This window comes from Crinia signifera, chromosome 2 (genome assembly GCF_055691185.1).
Source record: "Crinia signifera chromosome 2, ASM5569118v1, whole genome shotgun sequence".
Taxonomy (NCBI): Eukaryota; Metazoa; Chordata; class Amphibia; order Anura; family Myobatrachidae; genus Crinia; species Crinia signifera.
The window spans coordinates 281,760,496-281,775,567 of record NC_139218.1 but is presented as its reverse complement, the minus strand read 5'-3'; the positions used below and the strand labels follow the sequence as shown (position 1 = coordinate 281,775,567).

At 42.5% G+C, this 15,072-nt stretch overlaps 1 protein-coding gene across 1 annotated transcript; it reads left to right on the top strand.

Moving 5' to 3' along the window:
* Positions 1-468: 468 nt before the first annotated feature.
* ATP4B (ATPase H+/K+ transporting subunit beta) lies at positions 469-14,870 on the top strand. Its single transcript, XM_083170800.1, has 8 exons — positions 469-580; positions 2,266-2,394; positions 4,177-4,290; positions 8,980-9,188; positions 11,970-12,026; positions 13,131-13,220; positions 13,304-13,458; positions 14,834-14,870. Exons 1-8 carry the CDS (start codon positions 469-471, stop codon positions 14,868-14,870), a joined length of 903 nt encoding a protein of 300 aa, XP_083026926.1.
* Positions 14,871-15,072: the final 202 nt, after the last annotated feature.

Here is a 15,072-nt window from a genome sequence, read left to right as displayed (position 1 = left end):
TGTAGGCGGGGATTGGTTTGTGCGGCCGGAGCAACGTATGCGGCTCCGGCCGCACAGATCAGAATAAGGGCCTTAATAACTGTCATTTTCTTGTTCAGATTTCATAAAATAAAATGTGTGATGTTTCTTTTGCGTACTTACATGAATTCTTAGGTTCTTATCAAAGTAAATAAACTTATCAAGGTGAATTTACAGGTTGCTGAACAAGTGGAGAACATGCGTAATGCTGGTTAATGGAGCATGTAGGGAAATTAAAGGGCATGTGATATCCACACATTCTTTGCTACATGATATCAGCAAGACGATAACAATGCTAATGCAGGAAGACTAGATCTGATTTGATGTTGGACTTCATTGACATCTAAACACCCTTCAAGTTTCTATAAAAAAGCATGAGAGTCTAGTGAGAGCCCGCTTTTGACTTGGATGTGGGTGCTGTAAAGGGTGGTTCAACCTTGGTCATCAAGAATGGCAACTTTTAATGAGAAGAGAACATGTAGCGAGCGGATGCAGAATTTTGGCCGTTTTGTATGGAATCCTGACACAGGGGAGGTGCTGGGAAGGACTTTTGTCAAATGGGGTATGCTTCTGCTTATATTGATATTCTCATTATTTTTATATATTTCATATTACATTAGTAAATATCTGGTAATAACTTTTCTTGTTTCATTATATATCGTCTCCTATTTGTTAAGAGGTGAGATATATATATATATATACATACAGTATGTTAATATTAAACAGCATTGTATATGGTTATGAATATACTTATAGTACTTAAATGCAAACATAAACTGAAGGCCCCCATCCACTAGTGTGAGATATCGCATGTAATACCTCGCACGCGATATCAGGCCATCTAACCCGGCAGCTCCCGGTTGTCTGGACTGCATACTATACATCGTATACGATCCTTTTGTATTGTATGCAATCCCATTTATGGCTGTGGGATCCTATAAATATTCATGGCGGCCATGAAGATCTGTAACTCCAATCCAAGGTGCATGGGAAACGCACCTCAGATTGTAATTGGAGGAAAATAACATGCAATGTGGTAATTTTTCATGCGATCCCTCATTCCGGAAGCTCGGAATCGGATGAAAAGTGGCCATATAGCACTTGTGGAGGGGGCTTTACCTAAGAATAATTGTACAGACAGTAATTTGAGGCAACAATATTTTATGGGGCCTCAGTTCTATATGTAATAATGCCTATAACATGGAGTGACTGGATACTAGTGTTCATTCTAGCACCCGCCAGCTTTGAAAACCCACGCAGTTCCTGTTCCCTGCCTGGGGTGTCGCTATCTGCTGTAGTGCTTCTAGCACATGTCTGGTTTGCATATCAGTGCTGATATGCAGACCACACTGTGCTAGAAGCACTACAACAGACAGCAACACCCCTGGCAGGGAAGAGGAACTGCGTGGGTTTTCAAAGCTGGCGGGTTCTAGAATGAACACTAGATACATCTATAAAAAAACTATAAGTGCACATTATTTTGTGGTCAGTACATGGAGCATACTGTAATCACCAAACCTGATAGTACAGTAATGTTCATATTCAATAAATCCAAATTTATAGATCATATGTGATTCAAAATAAAAGTACATTTAATCAAATAGTTACTGTATATAACTTAATAGTTCTAAAATATGTTAATGGTCTATAAGAGTACAAACATCAAGAGTTTTTCTCATTGATTTGGTAATATAATGCAAGCCGGGACATCTATTTTTAGATATTTCTAACAAAATGTTTAAATAATTTTTAATAACACAAAACAGTACTGTTAAGTTGCACCACTGTTAAAACCATTAAAGCAAATGTTTGTCTTGATTAGCAGGAATGCAATTTTAAAGTCTTTAGATAAACTGTTTATAAAAATATTGAAAGTAACGTTATATGAACCAGTTGTCTAGAAGAGGCTTCGGAAGCATTTTCTCCTTAAACTTATATAAACATAGAATTTGACGGCAGATAAGAACCACTTGGCCCATCCATTCTGCCCCTTTTTTTAAACATGTTACCTCAAACCATATTTGATCCTTATTTTTTTGTAAGATATCAATATGCCTATCCCAAGCATGTTTAAATTGTACTACTGTATTTGCGTCTACCACCTCTGATGGGAGGCTATTCCACTTATCTACTACTCTTTCTGTGAAAAATTTCTTCCTCACATTTCCCCTGAATCTTCCTCCCTCTAGTTTCAGTGCATGTCCTCGTGTTCTGTTGCTTATAATTGTACATTATCTCTCTTTGCAGTGTACATTAGTCTTTACTATGTGGCATTTTACATTATTATGATTGGGCTTTTTGCACTTTCCATCTACTCTTTGATGCAAAGTATCAGTTATTATGAACCGGATTATCAGGATCAATTGCTGTCCCCAGGTAAGTAAAATAACTTTAATCATGTATTCTGCTAGAACATTCTGTACTTGGTCATTTTATAGACTGTATTTCTGCCCAAGATGGCTTTTATGGATTACAGAGAATGGTGTACTGACAGATGAAGACATAAACCAGCTATACATTTGCAGCATTTTGTTACTAGCCCAATGGGTGCAGTGATCTATGCTCAACACAAAACTGATACAGACTGTGCATTGGAATGAGTACAGGTGAAGCTGACCAGGAACACTTGTGATAATCTCATACTGAGCATGGTGCAGATTATTTTACATCTGGAAGTGTCATAAATGCCCCTTTCAGACCGCATAATATGTGCGGTCTGAAAGGTCCAGAGTGAATTTACCGTTTCCAAAAAACACGGTATTTGAAAACAGGAAAAAAGCAGGGTCCTACTCGTTTCAGACCCTTTTTTTGGCAGTCTGAATGGGTCTGAAACGGTACCCAGGCAGCAGTGAGCACTATTGGCCTCGCTCTGTGCATATCTACTGAGCACAGTGGGACCCAGCACAGTGCGTTGGGTCCCTGCTCATTAGATATGCACGGAGGGGATAGTTAACCCACATGCGCAGTGATTCCAATTGGCTTCAATGAAGGTACTACAAAAACGGTAATTAGAGGGATAAAATCGGCCTTGAAATGGTAAAATACCATTTCAGATATGCGGTGTGAAAGGGGTTTAAGCCGTGTGACCCATTTTTAGAAACATTTAAAAATACTGAATAGTTTTTTTTTTAATGCAGCTGTACAGTAGCTGCTCACAATCATGCACAGTGGAAATAAGAGTCAAACTTGGTAAATGAACCAAATAAAAGTAAAATACTACCCTTACTTTTCCTTATTTGTGAAATATGAAAATAAACAATTATATTTAAGCAATAAAATAACAATACATTAATGTAGAAGTAATTAAATAACAGAACAATTATAAAGAAGAGTAGTAGTTACAATACTCTCTCATTTAAATGGACATTCGTAAGCTTTGAAGAATTGTTCACGAAGAAGGTCTGTCCCAGGAAACAGGAGTAGTACAATTCCTGTAAGTGTGTATAGAATAAGCTGTAACTACCCATGTATTCCTAATACCTGTGCTGTATGCAAAAATATTTCTTGAAGTGCATTTTTTACTATATCTAGAAATAATTACGACCATGAGGTGCAGCATCCTGTGGACTCTGAAATCAAACCATAGACTTTTCTTACTACCCAGTCTGTCTGTTTTGTCTAACTTTTACCTCTCCTTATCCCGTTGTTATAGAGCTATAACTGTATTTTCTTGTATCTCCTGCTTTACTGTGTAGTATATATATATTTTTATTTATATATATATATATATTTATATATATATATATATACAGATGGAGCTGGGCTCCCTCTTGCTGGCGAATCGCCAGACTGTCTCCGCTGGCGATCCGCCAGCAGCCCGGCGCTCCTTCTGACTGAGATGTGCACGCGCGTCTCAGTTTCCCGGCTTAGGGGGGGGGGGGGGTGCGGGGAGGCGGTGGGGACCCCGGGTGACTGCCGACAAGCCGGCGGGGCCCTGGGGGAAGCGCCGTCGGAAGGGGATGCGCGCGCATCTCGTGTGCACGCGTCCCCTTTCGCAGAGCAGATGGCGATTCTGCTGCCATCCCCTGCAAAGACAAGGCCGGCTCCATCTGTATATATATATATATATATATATATATATATATATATATATTACATGCAAACATACATTTATCCATACATATGCACTATGCATGAACATTTATTTGAATTTCACAGGTGTAACAATACGGCCAGATATTTATAATGACGAGGACATTCAGCTATTTTATAACAAGTCTGATGAGTCTTCATACAAGAGCACTGTGAAAAGTCTGTGTACATTTCTGGAAGGTATGTAATTTGTATTATTCTTTTTTTTTTTTTAATTGAGTAATTTTTATTGAACTTTTCCAAAACAAGTATTAAGCTCCGACGAGTACATTATAAGCATACAACATGTAAAATCAGACAGTAATTTAAATATACACGAGGTAGCAAATATAGTATATCGTCTCTTTGTTAGTATAAATGGAATACAATTACCTGGAGGCGACATCCTGGCATACTATAGCAAGATTAATAGGAGCACATCTTACAATACTATCACTTATACCACTTTTACACCAGAATACCGGGTAGGACCCGGGAAATCGAACACTGGAAATTGCCAGGGCATGCCCTGCCTCAGACCCCATTTACACTGCAATTCAATCCGGGTTATTCCCGGGTAAGGCCCTTTCACACTGAAAACGGATCAGCCCTGTCTTTCCTTGCTGGTGTCATTAAAAATGGACCTTTGGGCTGTTTGAGATGAGGTCACAAGAAAGGGAAAAGGGAGGGAGTGATTTCTGCTCCCAGCATTGCAGCAAAGATGGCAGACGGAGTAGCTGTGTTGCAGTTTGTGCTGTACTTTTCAGCAATTGAGAGTTTGAAGCAGCTTCTCACCCTGTGCTACTTGCTTTACACTTGGAGGAGGAGAGCACAATTCTTGGCTGAGAGGTCTTGATCTCGACACCAATATTTGTAACGCTGCTGCTGCGCTGCTACATGCGCCCTGTGCGGGTCTCCAGCAGATGACATCATCTGCCAGAGCCGCAGAAGCACCAATCAGCTCTTCGCGCCCCTCTACCCACCAAATAACCCGGATAATGACCATTTACACCACCCTGAGCCCCGGATAAGCCCCGTGTCCGACCCTGAACATTTGCCGGGTCAGATTCCCGGGGAACAGTACCCGTGTTATTTTTTTTCAGCCCATTTACACCATGCCCTGCCCCGGACTGGAGCGGCAATATCCCGGGTCCAACCTCTGGTGTAAAAGGGGTATTAGAAGTATATTACATCCCCAATGGGAGGAGATAGATATTAAATTGTCACCCGTCAAGAGTTCTATACTAACCAAAATATATTACCTATACTACCCAAAGCAAATCCCCCAAAAGGAACCTAAAACAAACCTCCCCAAAACTCCCCACCCTGTATGACCTAACCCCAACCTAGGTATACCTGGATCCCGAACAGATGGATCTGACAGACCAAAAAAAAAGGTCAAATCTGACTCTCAGATCCATCTGACAAAAAATCTTACCTGCTGCACCAAAGATCCATCTGATCTGAAGCTGTCAGGGGTTTAACATAGAATTTATCAGATGTATCTGAAGTGAATAGATTAAAAATTTAGCCCAGGTTCAAATCAGATTCCTGGGAGAGTTCAAGGGAAATCTGAAAATATTTATAGCTTTACATATGTCTGCCTAGGGAATGGGGGGCTTAGTTCGCACGGACCATGTGGGTTTGAAACCTTGCCACCAAGGCCACAATGCCATTAACTTTAAATATTTGTCCAAGGGATCTCTCTCTTTCTCTCTCTCTGCTCTAGAAATGGCCTTGGATGCAAAAAAGGTCTCTTATGGGGTTAACTAGACCTTAATACATGTAATCATTGAGGCATTTGGTTTCCATATGAACTACACATGTGGAATATAGTCACTGTATTTCAATATCCATGATGGCATAAGACATGGGTGTCCTTGATTGCAGCTATTGCATAGACAATGGAGCCTCTATTGTCCATACTACATTAAAAACACCAATATTTCTGATAAACGTATTGGCCCCAGGGACCACAAGCTGTCTCTGTGCAGACAGTGTCATTTCTATTCCAAAATCTCTTGGCTCATGCTCCTATCTACTCACTGAACTGCATAAATGGGCAATTATCTTATTTCAAAATTAATTCAGTAAAAAGGCCCATTAATTAAACATCAATCCCCCAACATTGCATGTGCCCAAAAGTATTTATGACCTCCACTGGCCATCCCAAACATATATATATATATATATATATATATATATATATATATATATATATATATATATGTGTGTCAAACTCACATCTTACTTCCATAGAAAGACATCTGCACCTATTGATTAGGCACATTCTAAATGCAGCTAACTGTCCTATCACAGGAAAATCACAGAGCTTCTGTTGTGCAACTCTATTTGGAACTCATAACATCTAAAATACATCACCAGTATTCATGAATGCCCTAACAAGCTTTGGTCATCCATTGACTCCAATTACAAGGCTATTGTCTACATATGATGCCAATAGCATTGATTCTTTTAATCACTCTGGATAACAGCAGTGACATTTACCACTCTCTCCAACCCTTCCTCCATACTAACATTCTCTCCCCTCTAAGTCTCCCTCCTTCCCTTAGTTACAACCGCCGTTACACTGTAGTTATAGCTCCCTAAATCTTCTTTTAACTGGCATCCCTGTTGGTAGCCAAATCAGATTGATATATATATATATATATATATATATATATATATATATATATATATATGCAGAGAGAGAGAGAGAGAGAATGGCGCAACCAAATGAGTAATCATAAAAGTAGTTTACTTGTAAAATCAAAAGCTCACATACATGATAAAATGCAACAATCAGCTTGCCCAACATATGGAGTCCTTAGACGCAGCCAGAAGACGGAGGAAGCCGGGACTCAGTTCCCCACCGTCGGTGCTTCTCTATTCGGACCAGGAGACCGCACAGGTCTATGCACAATGCTGTGTGAAGGTAACCACGCCTCTATGCGTTTCGTCACGTGATAGACTTCGTCAGGAGGTGTGATTAACCTAGATCCTAGTATGTCTTATATCTACATCTTAATCAGCTGATACTAATTTTAATTGAAATCACCTTGTTCCTAATAATTTGACTAGCCTTCATATCCTCCGTCTTCTGGCTGCGTCTAAGGAGGGCACTCACCACTTTTGCAGTAAAGAAAGAGCTTTTTAATAGGCAAACAGATCAAACCATTATCATCTCATCGACGTTTCAGCCTCTTACATGCCTTTATTAACCCCTTGGGTGGTATGCCCGGAAATTTTTCGGGCTCAGCTGCGCTGCCGCAGCGGGCTGTCCCGGAAAAATTCCGGGCATACCACTTTGCATTAGGTGAACGCCAGTCATGCCTCCAGCAGAGCACCACTGGCGCACTACCTTTGGGGGTCCCCACCTTCACACCCCCCCTACTGTTAGACCCCATACCACCCACTCACCCCCTCTGCTCCGGCGATCGTGCGCCAGAGCTCCCCTGCCGCCAGCCGCCATTTGTATAAGTGGCAGGTTTAGGGATGGTCGGCGCAGCTCGGGGGGACTCGGGAGAGTTCAGGCGCCCGAGTCCTCCCGAGCCGCCGCAAAACATCCCAGAGTGTGATGACTGACAGGCGGCAGGGAGAAGCTGCGTCAGGGGAGCTCCGGCGTACTAACGCCAGAGGGGAGCGAAGAGGAGGTGAGGGGGGGAGGGGGAACGGCGGCTTCCTAGGATCTGTGGTGGGTTTTGCTGGGGCAGGACAAACCTTCCCTGGTAGGTTTGTCCTGCCCCAGCAAAACCCACCACTCAAGGGGTTAAGATAAAACAGCAAGACATCCATGAAAAAAAGACACCAGGCCTGTTTAATGTGACTGCAGGAAGGATGTATGACTAAACACTATGGAGTGTATGACAAAAAACAAAACAAGTGCATAACAAATATAGGTCTTGTGAATATATAGTCCCACAGCTAGCTGATAATTCCGATAGGAAATGTTACTGAAGGGCAGAATTAACCCCTGCAGTGGTGGTTTTTTTTAAGGGAGCGCTCCCCACTGGGCGAGTTTTTTTATGGGGAGCGCTCCTTTAAAAAAAACACCACGCTGTCTCCCGGGGCCGGGCAGCGCCGCTGATCACTATGTCAGCCGCTGCCCGGCCCTGCCCCCAGAAACCTGCCTCTGCCCCCGGCAACCCGGCGCAATGTTACAGTTCGTCACAGACTGTAATACAACAGCCGGGGGGGGGGGGGGTCGGGGAGAGGAGGAGGCGTGGCCGTGCAGAGGGAGCCGGGCAGCGCTGAAGCTAGCTGATTTCAGTGATCAGCTCAGCGGCGCTGCCCAGCTTTAAGCAGTGGCAATCCAGAGAATTTTCCGGGCTTGCCAGTCTGGGAACTGAAGCATAGAGCTGAAAATTCTTGGGATCACCACTGAAGGTGTTAATAGCCTCACAATGACAAAGGTCATATATATGCATTAATGTCAAGAGAAGGGAAGCGGGTTCTCTTTAATAGCAGTTTTGTTAAACCCGCCAGATAAATGAGTGCAGTGGTTCTCAAACTCGGTCCTCAGGACCCCATACAGGTCAAGTTTTCAAGGTTACCTGGCAGGTGCACAGGTGCATTCATTACTCACTTACACATTGTAAAATATCCAAAGGTGGAACTAATTATTTTAATTGATTCTGTGACGAGACCTGGTGTGTTTCGGGTCCTGAGGACCTAGTTTGAGAACATGTGAATTAGTGTGATTTATCTGCGGTTTTGGCCATAATAAATCGGATTGCAAAACTGCTGTGATGTGGAACCTATAAAAACATTTGCCCTACTGCTCACTTTCACTTGGTTTATTAGAATCACAGTGCTTTAAAAATGTGCTATGTTACTGTATAAATATTGCTTAACCGAGTTTCTAAACACTACAATCCAATTAAATTACAGTATACAACAAAACAACGCAGATTGACATGTGGAACAAAAACTGCACAAATGAAACTAATGCTAAAGTGGAACATTTACTGAAAGGCTCTGGACGCACAATGCATGCCTGCCAGTTCACTACTGATATGCTTGGAGATTGTGCCTATGACAAGGATCATACATTTGGATATGCATCAGGACAACCCTGTTTTTTCCTAAAAATCAACAGGGTAAGATTTGCAGAAGTAAAATTATTGCTGTATTATTATGCAAAAACAAGACATTATTAATTCTATTTGAGTTCATTTTTAACCAATTAGTTATTTAATAATAGCTGATTGGAAAGTAAAATTAAATCTTACTTGTTATATTTCTAAACATACAATATAAATTATGGTACTTGTGTATTATCTGGGCGCCCGATGTTTTCATTGGGTCGGAAAAATCACGTTGATCGCATTGCATGCAACCAAATCGCATGCGATGCGATCAACGCGATTTTTCCATAGGAATCAATGTTAAATGTTCCCAAATGGTCCCTGACACCCGATTTCCCATTAGGTCAATGTTAAATGCCCCCCCACTTTGGTGTATGCCCCCTCATTGTTAACGACACCCCACCATCAATGCCAACCCGAAGCGTGGCGAGCGCAGCGGTACGCGTCCTTCGACTTTTTTCATACCCCCACTATCCACGTCGGCGTGGAGTTGATTTTATATAGTGTGGCAAGCGCAGCGAGCCACCGAGCCCGAAGCGTGGCGAGTGGACGCGGAATACGAGCCCGAAGCGTGGCGAGCGGCCGCGGATTACTTAACATGTAATCCACATGTTACATGTATTCCTCGTCCCCTCGCGGGGCTCGCTGCACTCGCCATGCTTCGGGCTCGCCACACTATATAACATCAACTCCACGCCGACGTAGATAGTGGGTGTATGAAAAGGTCGGAGGAGGCGTACCGCCGCCCCTCGCGGGCTCGCTGCGCTCGCCATGCTTTGGGTTGGCGTTGATGGTGGGCTGGCGTTAGCAATGCATGGGTATTTGGGCTAATACACCTAATGGGGGGGCCATGGGGGGCATTTAACATTGCCCCTAATGTGAAATCGGGTGTCAGGGACCATTTGGAACCATTTAACATTGATTCCTATAGAAAAATCGCATCCATCGCATCACATTGCATGCCTTAAGTTAAGGCATGCAATTTTCAACATGGGGCGCCCAGATAATACAAAATTATTAATTATTATAACAGATTTACATTATGATTGTGTTTTTGCTTCTGAAAGCAACCATATTGTAGATATGATACCATCTAGAGCAGAGGTGGGCAACAGGCGGCCCGCGAGACGCTTTGGACTGGCCCGCCGCACTTACATATATTATTATGACAAGCGGCCCAACTACTGCCGCTTGTCATTGTGAGATGTGACCTCGAGCGCAATATCATTTATAATTACTGTTTTAGTGGTGCCGCCGCGGTTAATGTCCGTCTGTGCCTGCCGCGCACAGCATTACTGGGAGCGTGGAAGGGGACGCGATGACGCAGCAGCCGGCTCCTCGCCATTGGTTGGGCGCTGCAGCGTCACCGCATCCCAGAAATGCTGTGCGCGGCAGGCACAGACGGGCATTAAGGGCGACGGCAGCAATAATAGTGTCCCCGCATCCCTGTGTGTCCTCCCAGGCTAAAAGAAATTGTGTGCGCATCAGGCACAAACTGGCTGCTGGCATAAACTGTAGCAGCAGTATTGAAGTGTCTCCGCGTTCCCTGCCAGGCTCCCTTCTGTGCAGAGTGGCAGCAGTAGGGTTTTGGCGGGCTCTCCTGGCTTCCCCCTCTCAAGGAACACCACACCGCCCATAGAATAAAGTAAGGAACAGGCAATTTTATGTGGATAAGTGTTCTGTATGTGTGTATATATATATATATATATATATATATATATATATATACATACACACACACACACACACACACACAGTCACACAGTGTATAGGTGTGTGTGTGTACGTGTATATATATATATATATATATATATATATATATTTATATATATATATATTGTATATACAAGATATTATGTGTGCGGCCCTCAAATATTTTCTGGTTTTGGTAAGTGGTACCCCAGCCAAAATAATTGCCCACCCCTGATCTAGAGTCTAGAAGGTAGCCTATCAACAATATGGTTGCTTCAGATTGTAGATCCACCCTGCTTGCTATGTCTCTATAGCAAGCATGTCCAAACTGTGGAACTCCAGCTGTTGTGAAACTACTAGTTTTAGCATTCCCTAATAGCAAAACTGTGGCAAGGTATGATGGGACTTGTAGTTTCACAAGAGCTGGAGGGCCACAGTTTGGACATGCCTGCTCTATAGTATCAGGTCCAACCCAAGTTCTCAATCATTGAGCTTTGTGGCAAAAATGGCTACAGTTGTAGGGAAAATGGAAGAATGCAGTATTTTCAGTTTTACGGGGTACTCAATCTGTGCCGGATAGTTCACCTAATTCAGACCTGATCGCAAAGCACATTCTCTAATGGACACAACTGTGGTGCATTGCAGGTGGCACAAATGTAACAAGGGACCATGCATCAGATTGGATGCCATACACATGTGATTTGGCCCAATCCACTGGACTCGGGTGAAATCGGACCCAAATCACATAGTGTATGGGGGCCTTTAGATTTGAGTGAGGTGTGTTCAAAAAAAAAATTAAATTGCAGTGTTAAAATAAAACCCAGAAACAATATAACACCAAATCTAATTCTCTCTGCACATGTTACATTTGCCCCACCTGCAGTGCAGCATGATTTTGCCCATTTGAGAAAAAAGATGGTTGCGATCACGTAGGAATTAGGCCCTAGATTAGCTGTCTGTGATGTTTAACATTAAATGTATTTTTTTATTTAAAAAAACTGAAGCAGAATTTTGTGTCCCAGATATAATGTGTCATTATAGAATTTAAAACATTTACATGATTATTAAATTATCTTTATAACCTGCTCTCTTTAATTTCAGATAATAAATTTTGTGCCCGGCAACAAGACAGCTCCTTATCTGCACTGTACCTCAAAGGTTTGGTTGCATTTTGTTAGCCTTAAATAAGTGTTAGATCCCGTTTTATCTCATGTAATAGGGCTGCATCCATCATATGTATGCTTGTGGGGTTCTGCATAAACTGGAAATCTCCATGTGGATATCATAGAGAAAGAAGGGAGATTATTGTTGTATAAAAACCCATAAAGAAGTGTTCCATCCTATTGAAGTAAAACAGGTGGCGAGTGTTCTCCACCCATAAGGCCACCATCGGGGGGGGGGGGGGATTGTGGGGACCGGAGTCCCAGGACAGGGGAGACAAGGGGGTCCAGGGACAGCGGTGTGCATCATCACCATTAGGAATGAGAGGGTTCTGTTTTACTCGGATTTACTCCGATTTCAAAGCAGGATCTTGTTGGCTATCCAAAACACATGACAGCCGATAGCCAATCTGAAAAATTGGAAATTGACAAACTTTGGCGATAAGAGCCAAGTAAAACCGAACCCACCCTACCCAAGACACATATAGAGACGGGACAGCTTTGCAGGTTCCATTGACATTGCCATCCTATAGCAGAGCTGCTGTGCTCTGCGTTCCTCTTCAGTACGTAATCCTGGCTAGTGGGCACTTCCTGGTGTACGTCACTAGCTGGGAGCAGCTCTGAAGCAGCAGTGTGGTGGCAAATCAGAGAAGGTCTTGAGTCAAACCTGCCCTGTCTGCATATGCATCCTGGGAGTCGGGCTGGCTGTTTGCAGGCTGTGCAGTGGTTGAGGTAGGCATTTACACTGTTATTAAGACACGATTATGCACTAATTGATACCCACCCTGTTGTAGCTTCTCCCACCTCTGCCCTCCCCCATCCACCTATGCTCCCTTGAGGAGGGGGGCCCTGACAATTTTGTCAGTCCTTATCCTCATGGTTTCTGATGACAGCCCTGCCTGCAGAAATAGGGGCAGCTGAGTGGTCAAGCTATGTTAGACATCCAATCCGGCACCAAGACTCGCTGGTGTTTCAATTCTCCTAAACATCAGTCAGTGAGGATTGCAAGGTAATGCTGATGTACCAGCTGAGGCAAGAAGATAGATTAGATAGATTGATAGATAGATAGATAGATAGACTGATGTATTTTCTTACAACACAGAATGAAGAGGATCTTGGACCTGTGGAATATTTCCCATCTAACGGGACCTTTGGCTTACAGTACTTCCCATACTATGGCAGAAAAGCACAGGTATAACACTTTACAGTTACCTTCCCTTCAACTATTTTATTCAGTTATCAAATTAATTAAACAAACTTGCTTTACCTTTTCAGCCCAACTACACCAACCCTTTAGTGGCAGTAAAATTTCTTGGTGTTAAACTCAACACAGTAATTGAAATAGTCTGTAAAGTTATTGGAGACAAAATCACCACTGAAAACCCTCACGACCCATATGAAGGAAAAGTGACATTCAAGCTCAAAATACAACATTAACTGAACCTACGTGATCGAATTGGACGGTAAGTATACATATTGCAGTTCATATGAAAGGTACACTAACATTAAAGTAGCCCGAAACTCAATTATCAGTGTTTGCAAACTGTGACTTTGAAAGATAATGAGATTTACTCCAAGGTGACAAGTTAATCATCAGTATATTCATGTTGGGTTCCAGTCTGCGTACACTGATAACAATAATATGCTCTACGGCATGGGTCTTCAAACTGCGGCCCTCCAGATGTTGTGAAACTACAAATCCCAGCATGCCTTGCCACAGTTTTAAAACTCCCTTATAGCAAAACTGTGGCAAGGCATGCTGGGATTTGTAGTTTCACAACACCTGGAGGGCCGCAGTTTGAGGACCCATGCTCTACGGCAACGTTCATACTAAATCACTCTTCATGTACGCACAAAATAATCAGTTTTGATCATGATATAGTAAGTTAGTCGCACTTACCAAGCCATGTGTGAAAAGCTAACTTCATGCCAGAAACATAGTAGGCTTATTTTATGTTGACTAAACGTAGGCTTATTGATCAGAGACCTTGCGGGGTAGGAGATAATGGGGATTACGATGTACACAGGGGCTGTAGAGAACATTCTATCTCTGCAGGAATTTCTAATTGGAATCTGTGGACCTAATTCAGACCTAGGGCGAAATGTAATGCGATTTTTTATTAACATAAAAAAATAATCGCATGTCACATATAGGATTTTTGGCCGAAAATCGCACATGTAATAGAGTGCAAATTTATAGACCAAGCGAGAAATCTTTTTTTTGGTAACGGGAGTGTGCAGTTTTTTTGTAAAATAAAAATGGTGTGCGGTGTGCGGTCTCAGCCCTGATTGGATGTAGCTATCTCCATGTTGGGGCAAATGTGCAGAGAGGAAACAGTCATTTGGTTGACCATAAATTGGTCGACAGTCACTAGGTCAACATGCTGAAAGGTTAGACATGAGTCTAGGTCGAGATGGGTTTAGAGAAAAGAAGGGTTTTAATGTGCTTTTTTTTTTAAGTGGGTAAAATAATTAAATTTTAATAAACGACACAATTACATAAAAATAATACACAAAATAAGAAAAATAAAAAATATATATATATCAATTGACATTATTTATATTAAAAATGGTGCTTCAAATTGTCGCATACTGAGGTGCAGTAATTTAGGCAGTATAGTCACCCATCACTGGTGGTTTGGATAAAGTCCAGTCTGTCGCATGGGACCAAAGTGTCGAGATTATTATCCGGATAGATGTCTCTCTCTCTGCACTTGGAGGTTGTAAGGAGTCCTTTTGTGGATTTGGATGGCAAGTGGCTTTCCTTTAGTGAGACAGCAGTGGGCTGTGTGGTGTCAGCAGGCTGGATATGCCTGTCTCCTCCGATGCCAATGTTCCATAGGTGTACTCCGATGGTGTATCTCCAATTTTTAGCAAATAAAGTGCGAGTGCGAGATTAACTGCAAGGTCCTGGGACAGGTGACGGCGTGACCAAAAACAGTTGCTGCTTGCACCCTTCCACCTCATGCGACAGATTGGACTTTATTCAAACCACCAGTGACGGGTGACTATACTGCCTAAATTACTGCACCTCAGTATGCAAC